The sequence below is a fragment of the Anolis sagrei genome, chromosome 3 (genome assembly GCF_037176765.1).
Source record: "Anolis sagrei isolate rAnoSag1 chromosome 3, rAnoSag1.mat, whole genome shotgun sequence".
Lineage (NCBI taxonomy): Eukaryota > Metazoa > Chordata > Lepidosauria > Squamata > Dactyloidae > Anolis > Anolis sagrei.
The window spans coordinates 183,609,018-183,622,831 of NC_090023.1; the positions used below are offsets into that span (position 1 = coordinate 183,609,018).

A 13,814-nucleotide genomic window follows, 5' to 3' on the forward strand; every position below is an offset into this window, starting at 1 on the left:
GCATGTCTTCTCATAATACGGTCAAAGTAACAGTGTTCCATGCAGTCATGCAGGCAACATGACCTTGGAGGAGTCTACGGACAATGCCAACTCTTAGAACTGGAAATGAACACCAACCCCCAAAGTTGGATATGACTAGATTTCATGTCAAGGGAAACATTTATCTTTACCTTTTCTATAGATGACAGGATCCAAAAGAAAGGGATATCCATTTGTGGTAATCAGAGTAAGAAAAATTAAAGGTGTTTTATTAATAAAATTGTAAGCACCTAAATGATGGCATGTTTACAGTTTGCCATACCCACCCCAACCTTCCCTAAATGACACAGAAATCTAACTAGAAATATAGCCAGAGACATTGTTATGAAGGCATTTGGAATGGAGTTAGAAGAATGTTGTTGTTCCTGAATACATTCACAGTAGTGTGCTCAGAGAGAGAAAAGGAAACGAGAGACAGAGAGAAGGGAAAGTAACTTAGAAGCATTTGCGGTGAACGATGGACGGGCCAGCCTCATCATATTCCTGTTTGCTGATCCACATCTGCTGGAAGGTGGAGAGAGAGGCAAGGATGGATCCCCCGATCCAAACAGAATACTTGCGCTCAGGCGGAGCAATAATCTGCAGAAAATTGCGGGGGAAAATGAAAACTCAGTTGAGAACACAACAAGGCAAGGATGCTACAGAATTTTCATTTACTGGGATGTTGTGCACTATTCTTATGGCCAAAAAAAGTAAACAAAGGATTTATATATGCACCAAAGCTTGAAAAGTTACACAATTGGACTGCAACTCACAGAAAATATGCTGCTCAGAAGTCAACCAGATTAGTGAGCATGGGAGTTGTAGCCCACTGCCAACTCTGATCTGCACATAAATAGATGAAACTGCTTCTGCAATCTCTGCGTGCGACTATAACAGTGAACCCAGGCAATATCTACAGAATTTTTCTTATGTAACCGTTTGACACAAAAAAGTCAACACTTGGTTTCTTTAACCTGGAGCAGTTCGGCATTCCTGACAAGGTATTCTTAATGGTCTGATTTACATTTCTGCCTTGCTTTTAAAGGCAGTTCAATTTATAAGCTATTTCCGACAAGAGGGGGAACTCAGCAGGGTATTTTGAATCATGCTAAGGTGAAGGAAACCATCCGATGACTTTTTTTTTCAAACCAGCACTACAACATGATAATGCCAATGCTTTGTAACTAAGCATGTGAAATTCAGCCAAAAGGCATGCAATTTCGGAGTCATTTTTCAGCTAACCCCACATTCTCTTTACTACGAAGTTACTCGAAACAGGAGAAGTGTTGCCATTTTCATTTGTCAAATATTTGGCCCATTAGCTACAATGAGAAACTTTTAAGGCTCAGTACTCAATCTTTTTAAGGCCTATCTGCATTATACCTACCGCAATTTAAGACTCCATTTACAACTGCAGGCCTGCCAAGTTTCAGAACAATTCACAATCTACTGATTTCTTTAGAATTATTTTAAGTTTTTACCATAACATTTTTTTAAAATAAGACAAACCACAAGAGAGAGTTCTGGGAATTGTAGTTACTGGTTGTGTCCATTCTCAGTCAGTCAGAACATGGACACAACCAGGCCTTTTATTGGCTGAGAAACAGAGAGAGATAGGAACTTCAACTCCCATCATGCTCTGAGATGAACTCTGAGTTTTCAATCCCCACCTCATGCAAGTGCTGCTGGGAAAGCTAGTTCCCAGCAGGGCTCTCTCTGAAGGAGGAACCTAAGGAACTTTTCTGTTGCTGGGGAGGGAGAAAAGATGCTGCAGGATCTTCTCCCGGAGCTCCATGGCAGACCCCTGCCTCAGGTATAATGCAGACTTAATGTCATGTATCATTTTCTGCAGTTGGTAATGGTTGGTGGTGGTAGGCCTAACAGTTGGTGATGGAAGGGTTAATGTAAGTCTTAGTTCTAAAGGGTTGAGTAATCTGTAAGTAAGAGTTCATGGGTGAAAGCAATTAAGGGTGGAAGTATGCAAGAGATAGGTTGCAGCTGGGTGTTTCTGGATATAATGAGCTAGTCTAGGGACTGATCTTCAGGGAAAAAAAATTTGTCATATTTTGGTGGTAGATGTTGCTGGTTTTCCCCCAGATCTCTGGATTTTTGGTATCCTGACCTGTCTCTTGAACTCTTAGAACCCTGGAACTTTGAATCTCTGGACTGGCTTTGGACTACGGTATAGACCAGGCATGGGGAACCTTCGGCCCTCCAGGTGTGGTGGACTTCAATTCCCACAATTCCTTGAGGCCAAGGTAAGCCTTTGGGGCGAATGCCGAGCCTCAAGGAATTGTGGGAGTTGAAGTCCACCACACCTGGAGGGCCGAAGGTTCCTGACCCCTGGTATAGACTCTTGATCCCTGCACTTTGTTCATTGAACTCTCAGCATTTTGACGACTGGACTGGACACTTTGACTATGGTGTAGCCTTTTCTATCAGTTTATGTTTATTTTGTGGCTGAGTGCTATCTCTATGTTTTATATTTTGGACTATTAAAACAGCCAGGAAGTAAGTGCTGTTTTAATTAAATTGTTTAGCACAAACTGGGTGTTTGTTTGATTCACCTCTGCCTGAATAACAGCAGAGCCCTGGCATTGTGACACTTAACTCCATCCTTTCCGGTAGCTGATAAATCTGGCTCTCTTGATCCATTTTGACCAGCTTTTTGGTTCCTTCCTTCCCATTCTGTTTTCAGGGATTACACAAAATGAACCACCGAATATTATAAATCACTTTCGGTCAAACTGATCCAGGCCCGAACCTATTTGTAACTACTTATGTGCCAGCAGGTTCTACAGTAGAACTCCCCATATCCATGGGAGATAATTTCAAGACCTCCCATAGATGCCTGACACTAATGACAATAGTTAACTTGTGCTGGAAACAAACCATAGTATTATACTATAGGAGATAAAGAGGCCCACAAACACTTCTGGAGGGGAATATTTTTGAAACATGTGCATAAGGAGGTCATCTGTGCATAAGGAGGTCATCCTGTTCTGCACTCCCCTTGACTACAGCATTAATGCTGGTAGCATAATCTGAATATCCCTCCCTAGACTGAAGATCCCAGGATTCTATAGGATTTTTTTGTCATGTCAGGAGCGACTTGAGAAACTGCAAGTCGCTTCTGGTGTGAGAGAATTGGCCGTCTGCAAGGACGCTGCCCAGGGGATGCCTGGAAGATTTTTGATGTTTTTATCATCCTTATGGGAGGCTTCTCTCATGTCCCCGCATGAGGAGCTGGAGCTCATACGCCTCTCCCCGGATTCAAACCTGCAACCTGTCGATCTTCAGTCCTGCCGGCACAGGGGTTTAACCCACTGCGCCACCGGGCCAATGCAATTAAAGTGTAATCAAACTGCCACAATTACATTGTCTATGTGCCCTCAATTAGCAGGAACATTTTTGTGTGCTTTAAGATTTTCTTCACCAAGAGTTTTCTGAAAGTGTTATTACGAGTTTCTTCCTTCATAGTGCTAAAACAACTAAGCTGCCTAGTTAAATTAAAATATGGCATCATATACAGTTAGTTTCCTTTGTTGTTATGAATTAGACAATTGTCAATAATGCAATACCTTGATTTTCATTGTGCTGGGTGCCAGGGCAGTTATCTCCTTTTGCATCCGGTCTGCAATACCAGGATACATAGTGGTTCCACCAGATAGGACATTGTTTGCATAGAGATCCTTTCTGATATCAATGTCGCACTTCATAATGCTGTTATAGGTGGTTTCATGAATGCCAGCAGATTCCATGCCTGTGAAGTTTCAGAAAATATTTAAATATTCTGAAATATTTAAGCACATTTCCAATTTCTTCACCATTTGAGCTGGTTCCCCATAAAGTGTACTGCAGCGAAATGTGAAAAATCAGTCCATTAAATCTAACACAGAAAATATTGTGCCAAATAGCTCCTACAAAAATAATATACTGTTAAAGGAGTCCTTGTAGACATGAGCCAACAATGTGATGTGGCGCCAAAAAACCACAATGGGATTTTGGCATGCATAAATAGGAGTATAGTGTCTAGATCCAGTTAAGTCAGGCTACCCCTCTATTCTGCCTTGGTTAGACCACATCTGGAATATTGTGTCCAATTCTGGGCACCACAATTGAAGGGAGATATTGACAAGCTGGAATGTGTCCAGAGGAGGGCGGCTAAAATGATCAAGGGTCTGGAGAACAAGCCCTATGAGGAGTGGCTTAAAGAGCTGGACATATTTAGCCTGAAGAAGAGAAGGTTGAGAGGAGACATGACAGCCATGTATAAATATGTGAGAGGAAGTCATAGAGAGGAGGGAGTGAACTTGTTTTCTGCTGCCCTGGAGACTAGGACGCAGAGCAATGGCTTCAAACTACAAGAAAGGAGATTCCATCTGAACATTAGGAAGAACTTCCTGACTGTGAGAGCTGTTCAGCAGTGGAACTCTCTGTCCCGGAGTGTGGTAGAGGTTCCTTCTTTGGAAGCTTTCAAACAGAGGCTGTCAGGGGTGCTTTGAATGCAATTTTCCTGCTTCTTGGCAGGGGGTTGGACTGGATGGTCCATGAGGTCTCTTCCAGCTCTATGATTCTAACTAATCTTACAAATCTGGATGAATAGAATAGTTTTAACATACAATAATTTAAGCATATATCAGGGTCCCTTTAATCCTAGACAAAGGATGTGAACACTACAGAGTTTTTTTTATTAAAGAGATGGTCAAGATGATAAAACAAAACTATTAAAAGGATTAAATCAATAAGGAGTAATTGTTATTTGAAGTCCAGCTTGCCAGCTGATGTTTTATTCATCATCCTTCCAAGGTAGTCCCAAGGACTGAACAACATGTATGCATGTAAATGTAAAGTATACACGACTGAAGACACCAGCCTTTAAATCAAAACCATAAATACACTGTAATATCATTGTATGTATGTAAAGAATACAAAACTATATTGCATCAGATTAAATTCAAGGAAAAATTACTTGAAGCACAACTAATCATATGTTTAAAATACAGTGTACTTGGAAGGGAATGACTGTGAAGAAAGAAGAGATGTGTCTTAAAATATAGCTTCCAGCAGGCAAAGAATTCCTTATATGGTTATTGAAACTGTCTTAGGAAACATTACAAATACAATTTGAGCACAGCTTCTCAAAACATGCCCTCTAATCCGTAGGTATGCAACTCCTTGAACTGCTCGCTTGGCAGGGTGACCTTCCCCACACCCACTTTTGTTTTGTTTTTTTTACAAAAAAAATCCAAAAAATTTACTTACAATAATATTCATTCCCCCGAAGGCAGCAAAGGGACTTCAATATTGTTAGGTTATTTGTGTTATTTTTGTACAATTGTTGAGGAGCCAAGAATGTCCATGGAAGTCATCACTTGCTGGAAAAAACATATTTCTGCCCCATGTTTTGTGAAATTGAACTCATTACTTTGAACATGTAGAGCAGTGGTTCTCAACCTGTGGTCTGTGGACCACCAGTGGTTCCCAATAATTAAAATATGATCCATGGCCTCACCGTTACTACATGGGAGGAAGGAAGGAAGGAAGGAAGGAAGAGGGGAAGGGAGAGAGAGAGGGAGGAAGGAAGGAAGTGAGGGAATAAAGAAGGAAGGAAGGTTGCAACAAGGGTGACTGGTCTTGCGAAACCCTCTTATAGTGCTGAGACAATGGGGATATCAGGAGGGAAGAGGCTGACTACCCACGAAAGGTGCAACAGCAAACCTCCAGGCTGTTACTTCTTCTCCTCCTCCTCCTCCTTCTGAGTGGAGCCGTTCCATGTGGTGCCTGGAAGTGGGGGCACCTTGGTGTCTTTGTTTTTAGGCCTCTTCCTGGAGTTATTTGGGGTGCTGATTCAGAAAATTGCATTGGATAGACCACATCAGCTCTAGATTACTAAATATGGTTTTCTGTGGGCAAGCAGATGTTGACTACTGGGTGGCGTGTGTTCTGTATCAGAAACTAGAGCTGATGTGGTCTATCCAATGCAATTTTCTGTATCAGCACCCCAAATAGTCAAACCGAATCTAAAGTTGACTAAAAACTGATTTGTAACCCTTTTGGTACTAACGTTGTAGAGTGGTCCATGCTCAAAGAGACCCCTAGTCAAATTAGTCCCTGGTCAAAGTGGTCCCTGGTCAAAGCAGTCCCTGGTCAAGTGGTCCCTGGTCAAAGTGGATTGAACCATGACACTTAACTTGTGTTAATCTGCCATAATTCTACAGTGTAGATGCACAATTAGATAATCAGTCCTTGATTCACTCTTCTAGAGTGCATCTACACTGTAGAACTATGGCAAATTGACACCAATTTAAGTGCCATGGTTCAATGCTATGGAATCATGAGAGCTGTAGTTTCACAAGGTCTTTAGCTTTCTCTGTCAAAGAGCTGGTGCCTCATCAAACTCCCAGGATTTGACAGCATTGAGCCATGGTAGTTAAAGTGGAATCAAGTTGTGTTAATTCTATATAGTAGATATACATAAAGAATAATTTGTTGTGACAATCTAATGCAGGGTAGACAGAAGGCATGTGTCCCAATATACTGGATTTCGTCTCGCATAATTCCTAAACACGGCATACTGGCCAAGGAAGTCCTGAAGTCCAAAACCATCTGGAGCAACACTAGTTCTTTACTGTAGAGTAAGGGCTAACATGGCATTGCATAAGCTGGATCTACACTGAGAAGGGCGGAATATAAATAAAGTGTTGTTGTTGTTGTTGTTGTTGTTGTTGTTGTTGTTATCTTACCAATGAAAGAGGGTTGGAAGAGAGTTTCTGGGCAGCGGAAACGCTCATTCCCTATTGTGATCACTTGACCATCAGGCAGCTCATAGCTTTTTTCTAGAGATGACGAAGAGGCAGCTGTGGCCATTTCATTTTCAAAGTCCAGGGCAACATAGCAGAGCTTCTCCTTGATATCACGAACAATTTCACGCTCCGCTGTGGATTGGATGGAAAAGAAAGATCAGTTCACAATCTTCGTGGTCACAAGAAGCTAAGAAGGAATAATATGGGATTCTTTCTTGGCATACTTGTTTCTAATTCACCATAATAGCCTATATTATTTAAATGAATAGTTTGAAGACATTAAATATTTATCATCAGGTAAAGGGGATTTTATCTAATTTTAAAAGATAGCAATGTTCAGGTGTATTAAAAATGCTATTTCAGAAAATTTGCCATGGGGTTTGGGGGGGAACCTGGGAGACCGCTTTCTCCATCTCTGGCCATAGTGTATATTTTGCTACAACGTGCTTAAATGTGGAACCAAATTTTGAATTTCAGTTTGAATACTTCAAAATCATAAGATCTTCTCATTCCATTTTGCATGTTCAGAATTTTAAAAGGAACATTACATTTTTGCATTTCTTTATCAGATAATCTACAATTCATTTCTGAATGGCACAATTATTTGGTTCTTCATTCCGTGGTCACAATCTACAAATAGAATGTCATGGCATATAGTGTAATGGAATCCCAAGTATAATGCATAAATCCAGAAATTCATTTATTTTAGTCTTCAAAACTGGGCAGCAGAGAATTGCAGGAATTCTTTGAAGTGCTCCTTCAAAGAAAAAAAAATAGAATCTGCTTGGTTTGATGTAGTTCATACAGCATACAGCAGCCATAATAATAACCTTATTTTTCTACCCCGCCTCCATTTCCCTGAAGGGACTCGGGGTGGCTTACATGGGATGGGGCAAGCCTGAACAACATAGTTAAAATATAACACACTAAAATATATAACAACTGTAGAAAACATAATAAGAATCAACAACATTATGTTTACAAACAAAGTTCTTTGGCAAATATTAGAGGAGAAAAACAATGGGGGGGGGATATGTAATTCCCTTACCAGTAGTAACAAATGAATAACCACGTTCTGTCAGGATTTTCATGAGGTAGTCAGTAAGGTCACGGCCAGCCAGGTCTAAGCGCATGATGGCATGAGGCAGGGCATAGCCTTCATAGATTGGCACATTGTGGGTGACACCATCCCCAGAGTCAAGCACAATACCTTGAGAAAACATAAAACAGGCAACATTTGGTCAAATGTCAACCTACCCCACTTCATTTTCAGAAGTTCCAAAGCCAACGTAACTTTCTTACCTGTTGTACGTCCAGACGCATAAAGGGACAGAACAGCTTGAATAGCAACATACATGGCTGGGACGTTGAAAGTCTCAAACATAATCTGGAAGGTAATTAGAAAAAAAACAAGCATTGGATAAATAAATATATCTTATTGGTTACTCCATCTGGCAATAATAATAATTCACTATTTATATTCTGCTCTATCTCCCCGGAGGGACTCAGAGCGGATTACAGAACACATATAAGGCAAACTTTCAATGCCTTTTACACAATGACATACAATACACAGAAAGAAGTAAAAGTCTTACCCTTTTTTTCATTTTCAGTGTCTAGAGGCGATGCTCAACTTCCAGCTCTTGTCCCATTTTTCCATGCCTGTTTTCCATAGATATCTCTATTCTGTTGCTGGCATATTTTACATATCTGCATGGCATGTTGCTATCATGTTTTACATAACTACCTTCCCACCGAAGCAATACCTATTGATCTACTCGCATTGCATGTTTTCAAACTGTAAGTTGGCAGAAGCTAGGGCTTGACAGTTGGGACAGTTGGGAGCTCACCCTGACTTGTGGCTTTGAACTGAAAACTCTCCAGCTGACAGATTTACTGAAGCTAGTGATTTAAATTGCAGTACTACCGCTAGGTATGTTTAATTATTATCAGCACATAATGTTTTTTCCCATTACTAATCCTGGAATAGTGAACATTTAGCCTTCCAGATGTTTTGGACTTCAATCATAGAAATCCTAGCCAGCATGGTCAATGATAGGAGTTTATGGGAGTTGTAGTTCAAAGCCTATGTTAAGCCAAATGGTCTTCATATATTCAGAACATGCAAATGTAATGGATTGTGTGGTCCAGTTTACAAATAAACAGAACTCCTAAACAGGGGCGGCTCAACCCATTACGCAAAGTAAGCATTTGCAGTATAGTTTATTTTGCCCAGGGGCGCTCTTGAGGCGCTCTTGGGGGAAAATAGACCTTGACATATGTGAGTTGTAGTTACTGGGGTATAGTTCACCTACAATCAAAGAGCATTCTGAACACCACCAATGATGGAATTGAACCAAATATGGCACACAGAGCTCCCACAACAAACAGAAAATATATATCAGTGATTGGTTGGGGGGGGGGGGCAAAATACTGTTTGCTTACCGTTGAAAATTACCTAGGGCTGCCTCTGCTCCTAACCGTGTTAATTATTTAGACTATGCCTTACACAATGTGATAATACCTTTCCTAAGTAAAGATAAATGCCTACTTTGTTGCCCATATATCTTCAGTTCAATCGTTATTTGTGATAATCCCACCATTTGGTTTTCTTCATAATTTTAATCTAGAAATTGTTTACCATCCCTTCCTCTAAGGCTGAGAGAGTGTGATTTTTCCAAGGTCACCCACTAGGTTTCCATTATTCAAATCCTATTTTCCTAGAGTCCTAATCCAACATTCAAACCATTACACCACAATGGCTCAAGTTATACTACACTTTCATTGCCTTTCCCTTATGGAGCTACATTTCCCAGGATTACTTCGAGAAACTAGGAAATCCTAAATGGATGGTGTAAAGGATCTCCACCAATAGTAATGAAGCTGCCACCAAAGTGTAAAGAGACGCTACCAACTAGTGAGGAAGCGCCTAGGTTTAGGAGAGAGGAGCCACTGATTTGTAAAAGGCTCTGGTATTAAAGGCTCTGTTTGTGTGGTGAGGTAATTTTGGTAGAGTGGGTGCACAGAACGTAAAATTAATGGAGATGAGGCAGTTTTAAAAACCAAAGAGAACAAGTTTATTTTTAAACAAAGCGTATGGTTGCAGTATGAAGATGTTAAGCTTGGCAAATACTTGATGGTTACATGTAACTTGGTTGCGATACAATTCAGACTTTTGATGTTACCACTTATGAACTCTTGCTGTGGTGAAGCGCTTTATTAACCAATGTTCCCTGCAGTGAATAGTCTCTCTGTTTGATCTATACTTGATCAAATCACAGATCTCCAGTCTTCCCCCGACTAGCGATCCTAACAAGCCTCTGTTAGTTCTTTCTAACTAAAGCAACTAACAAGGTTTTCCCCTTCAGCTTCCTAGCTGAAGAAATCTCTACTATTCACGAACACTAAAACCTGACTCTTCACTTCTTCACTCCTCAGAGTCTAAAAAACTGACTCTGCTGCTCTCTCAGAGTCTTCCCCCTGACTGACTCTAACTGTCACTTTTTAAAACCTTTACTCTCTAAGCTCCTCCCACCTCCTCTCCTGCCTCGTTTCCATGGTAACACATTTCTCACAGCTAGGCCGCTCCAGCCTTAGGCAACCAATGCAAACATAAATACAGTTATAAGCATATTATTATAAACACTTCTGTACAGATGGCTCCCCACAAGGGTCTGCCACCAGGAGCAAACCAAGAATAAGCAACTTGGAAATCCCTGAACAGACTCAGAAGTGGTGTTGGCAGATCAAAACAACCTGGCTAAATGGCACTATCTAGAAGAATCCTCTACCTTGTGTGACTGTGGAGCAGAACAAACAACTCCGCTTCTGTATGCTTGCTCACAATGCCCTGCCTCATGCACAGAGGAAGAACTGCTTAAAGCTACAGACAATGCGGTCACTGTTGCCCATTTTTGGTCTAAAATTATTTAGCTACTTGTGTTCCCTCTATTTTATCAGTTTTATACTTGTTTATTTATGCAATGCTTTTGACACTGAATAAAAAATAACTTCGAGAAACATGCCCGTTAATTACACTTTGGTCCTCCAAGTGTTTTGGACTTCAATTCCCAGAAATCCCAGCCAGCTTAACAGCTGTTAGGAATTGTAGAAGCTGAAATCCAAAACACCTGGATGATCAAAGTTTGGGAACCACTGATGTACAGGTAAATATATAATATACTGACAGCATGAAATAAGCTTTACATTTGAGTTTACGTTTTGGCAGTGTTACATGATTACATGGCTTACAGTCAAAGAAATAAAGTAGCAGCATATTCTGAGACCAGAATAAGAAGATTAAGATGGGTAGAACCAATGTTTGAAGGCTTTAACAACAGAAACTTGGTTATTTACAGAGTTGGGCTTTTGTGTCTCTCCCAAGTCTATACAAAGCAAGCATAGGAGAAATTGTATCATCTGAACAAACTCCAGAAATTGCACATTTAAAAAATGATGGGTGCTAACCCAGCTCTAAGATCAGATAATTTCAAAATCCCCAAATGTATTCTTAATTCACACGTAACTGTGTTAACGCAGCTAGCTTATTTCATGAGATTTTAAAAACTTTCTTCAACCTACTTTACACAGTTACAAAACAACAGGGAGACAGTAATACTGTTGGAATCACTGGGCATCATGTTTCACACCAAAGAGAACATTGATAGGAATCACAATGTCTGCAAACACAGTGGCTGAAACCAGGCAAACCAGATCAAAAACTGAAGCACTGGAGATGCAATTTTACCTGTGTCATTTTCTCTCTGTTGGCTTTGGGATTCAAAGGTGCCTCTGTGAGCAAAGTTGGATGCTCTTCAGGGGCAACACGTAGCTCATTGTAGAAAGAATGGTGCCAAATCTGTAGTAAAGGGCAAACAGAAATATCTGGATGATGATGAATAATACCACAACTAAAATTAAGATACTACACTGCTGTACTATGTTTCAAAACACTTCAAAAGATGCAGTAAGTACAAAACATTTAACGACACTAGAAACATGCAACATGTATAGGGTTTTGTTTTTGTTTTGTTTTTGTGTCAGGAGTGACTTCAGAAACTGCAAAACGTTTCTAGTGTGAGAGAATTGGCTGTCTGCAAGGATGCCTGGATGTTTTGATGATTGACCATCCTTGTGGGAGGCTTCTCTCAGGTCACTGCATGGGGAGCTGGAGCTAACAGAGGAAGCTCAACCTGCTCTCCCCAGATTCAAACTGCTGACCTGTCAGTCAGCAGTCCTGTCGGCACAAGGTTTTAACCCATTGCAAATTAGGGGCTCCATATGTATAGGTGAACAAAACATATTTTAGATAACGAAGTAGAATAGAGTGGGCTGGTGATTTAACATCCTTATTTAGAGAACTATTTGTCTGGAATAGCCCTAACTTTTAAAATATAGAAACATTGGCCCCTTCGACTCTGCCCTATATCCCAGGACATTTAAATATATCATATTATCTGCTAGATAATGTGGGATAAGAAGATAATCTGGGATCCATCTTCAGTGTGGAAGGGGGCATTGAAGAGAGATATTGACAAGCTGGAATGTGTCCAGAGGAGGGCGATTAAATGATCAAGGGTCTGGAGAACAAGCCCTATGAGGAGTGGCTTACAGAGCTGGGCATGTTTAACCTGAAGAAGAGAAGGCTGAGAGGAGACATGATAGCCATGTATAAATATGTGAGAGGAAGTCATAGGGAGGAGGGAGCAAACTTGTTTTCTGCTTTTCAGTATAGATCCAGCTTGTGTAAGGATTTGAAACAGTCCTTAAGTTAGGCATGGGATATATGTGTCCCCCTAGAAGATGCCAGTGGAATGCAACTCCCATCAGCCATCTCCAACCTAGCCGATTGTATGCTCAGACATGGAAATTGAATAAAGCATTGACAGCAGAACAATTGATAGTCAAGATTTCTGAATTAGCTCAAATTGCTAAATATGAAATGATAAACCAATTGAAGATTTTTGGATAGATTTATGGACTCAAAGTCAAAGTACGTATGTCTATCTGTCTGTCTATAAGTGATATAGACAGATTCTGGGATTGTAGTACTGTGAAGTAATAAGGGTGACCAATCTATAATCCTTCTCTCTCTCTCTTTCACACACACACAGCCATCACCATTATCATAATCAACAACAGCAACAACCTTTTAAGTTACAGAACTACAATAGTACCAAATATTGCACTTTGAGGCTCCAAAAATAAAGAAATTGGTGCAACAACAAAATATTTGAACTGCATCAAGAAATTATAACAATATCTTCTGTGCAATGCAGAAAAATGTCAGGCCTATTTGTTTTATGCTACATCTTCCCTATTTGTGAGTTAAATACCTTCTCCATGTCATCCCAATTTGTGATGATTCCATGTTCGATGGGGTATTTCAATGTCAGGATCCCTCTTTTGCTTTGAGCTTCATCGCCTACGTAGCTGTCTTTCTGGCCCATGCCTACCATCACACCCTAATAAGTTAAGAGAAAAAGACAACTGCCTCAGGCTCATAAGCAAGCAATGCCAATATGTAAATAAGGTGGCACATTATTTCAGCATCATTGTAAGTAAAAAAAAAAAGTAGAAATCTTCCTCCTGAAGCATAACAAGCAAGTAGAAAATTCACCTGCATTATATTAATATATGAAACTCCGTTGCCTCAAGTGAGATCTTTCATCCATTTAAACTAGCATTTTTCCCTTTAGAACAGTGGTTCTCAACTTGTGGGTGCCCAGATGTTTTGACCTTCAATTCCCAGAAATCCTAACAGCTGGTAAACTGGCTGGGATTTCTGGGAGTTGTAGGCAAAAACACCTGGGGACCCACAGGTTGAGAACCATTGCTCTAGAGTCTTGTGTCCCTATGTAATAGGGTTGTGCATTCGGGGTAAGCCTTGGTGTTTTGTGTCCCTGCTTTTAGTGGGAGTCCCAATCCATTTTTGGAAGCCTCCCGAAATCGGGGTGCAGATATCTGTTTTCAATCTGGGGTGCCAAA

At 40.5% G+C, this 13,814-nt stretch overlaps 1 protein-coding gene across 1 annotated transcript in view; it reads right to left on the minus strand.

Annotated features, from left to right (window-relative positions):
- Positions 1 to 221: 221 nt before the first annotated feature.
- ACTA2 (actin alpha 2, smooth muscle) overlaps positions 222 to 13,814 on the minus strand; it is a 28,127-nt gene continuing 14,534 nt past the window's right edge. Inside the window, exons 3-9 of the mRNA XM_060768762.2 lie at positions 13,163 to 13,291; positions 11,575 to 11,685; positions 8,130 to 8,214; positions 7,876 to 8,037; positions 6,768 to 6,959; positions 3,603 to 3,784; positions 222 to 618 (exon numbers count right to left, since the gene is read on the minus strand). Of these exons, the coding sequence (XP_060624745.1) occupies positions 475 to 618; positions 3,603 to 3,784; positions 6,768 to 6,959; positions 7,876 to 8,037; positions 8,130 to 8,214; positions 11,575 to 11,685; positions 13,163 to 13,291 (1,005 nt within the window). The 3' untranslated portion in view covers positions 222 to 474. The remainder of the gene's footprint in view (positions 619 to 3,602; positions 3,785 to 6,767; positions 6,960 to 7,875; positions 8,038 to 8,129; positions 8,215 to 11,574; positions 11,686 to 13,162; positions 13,292 to 13,814) is intronic.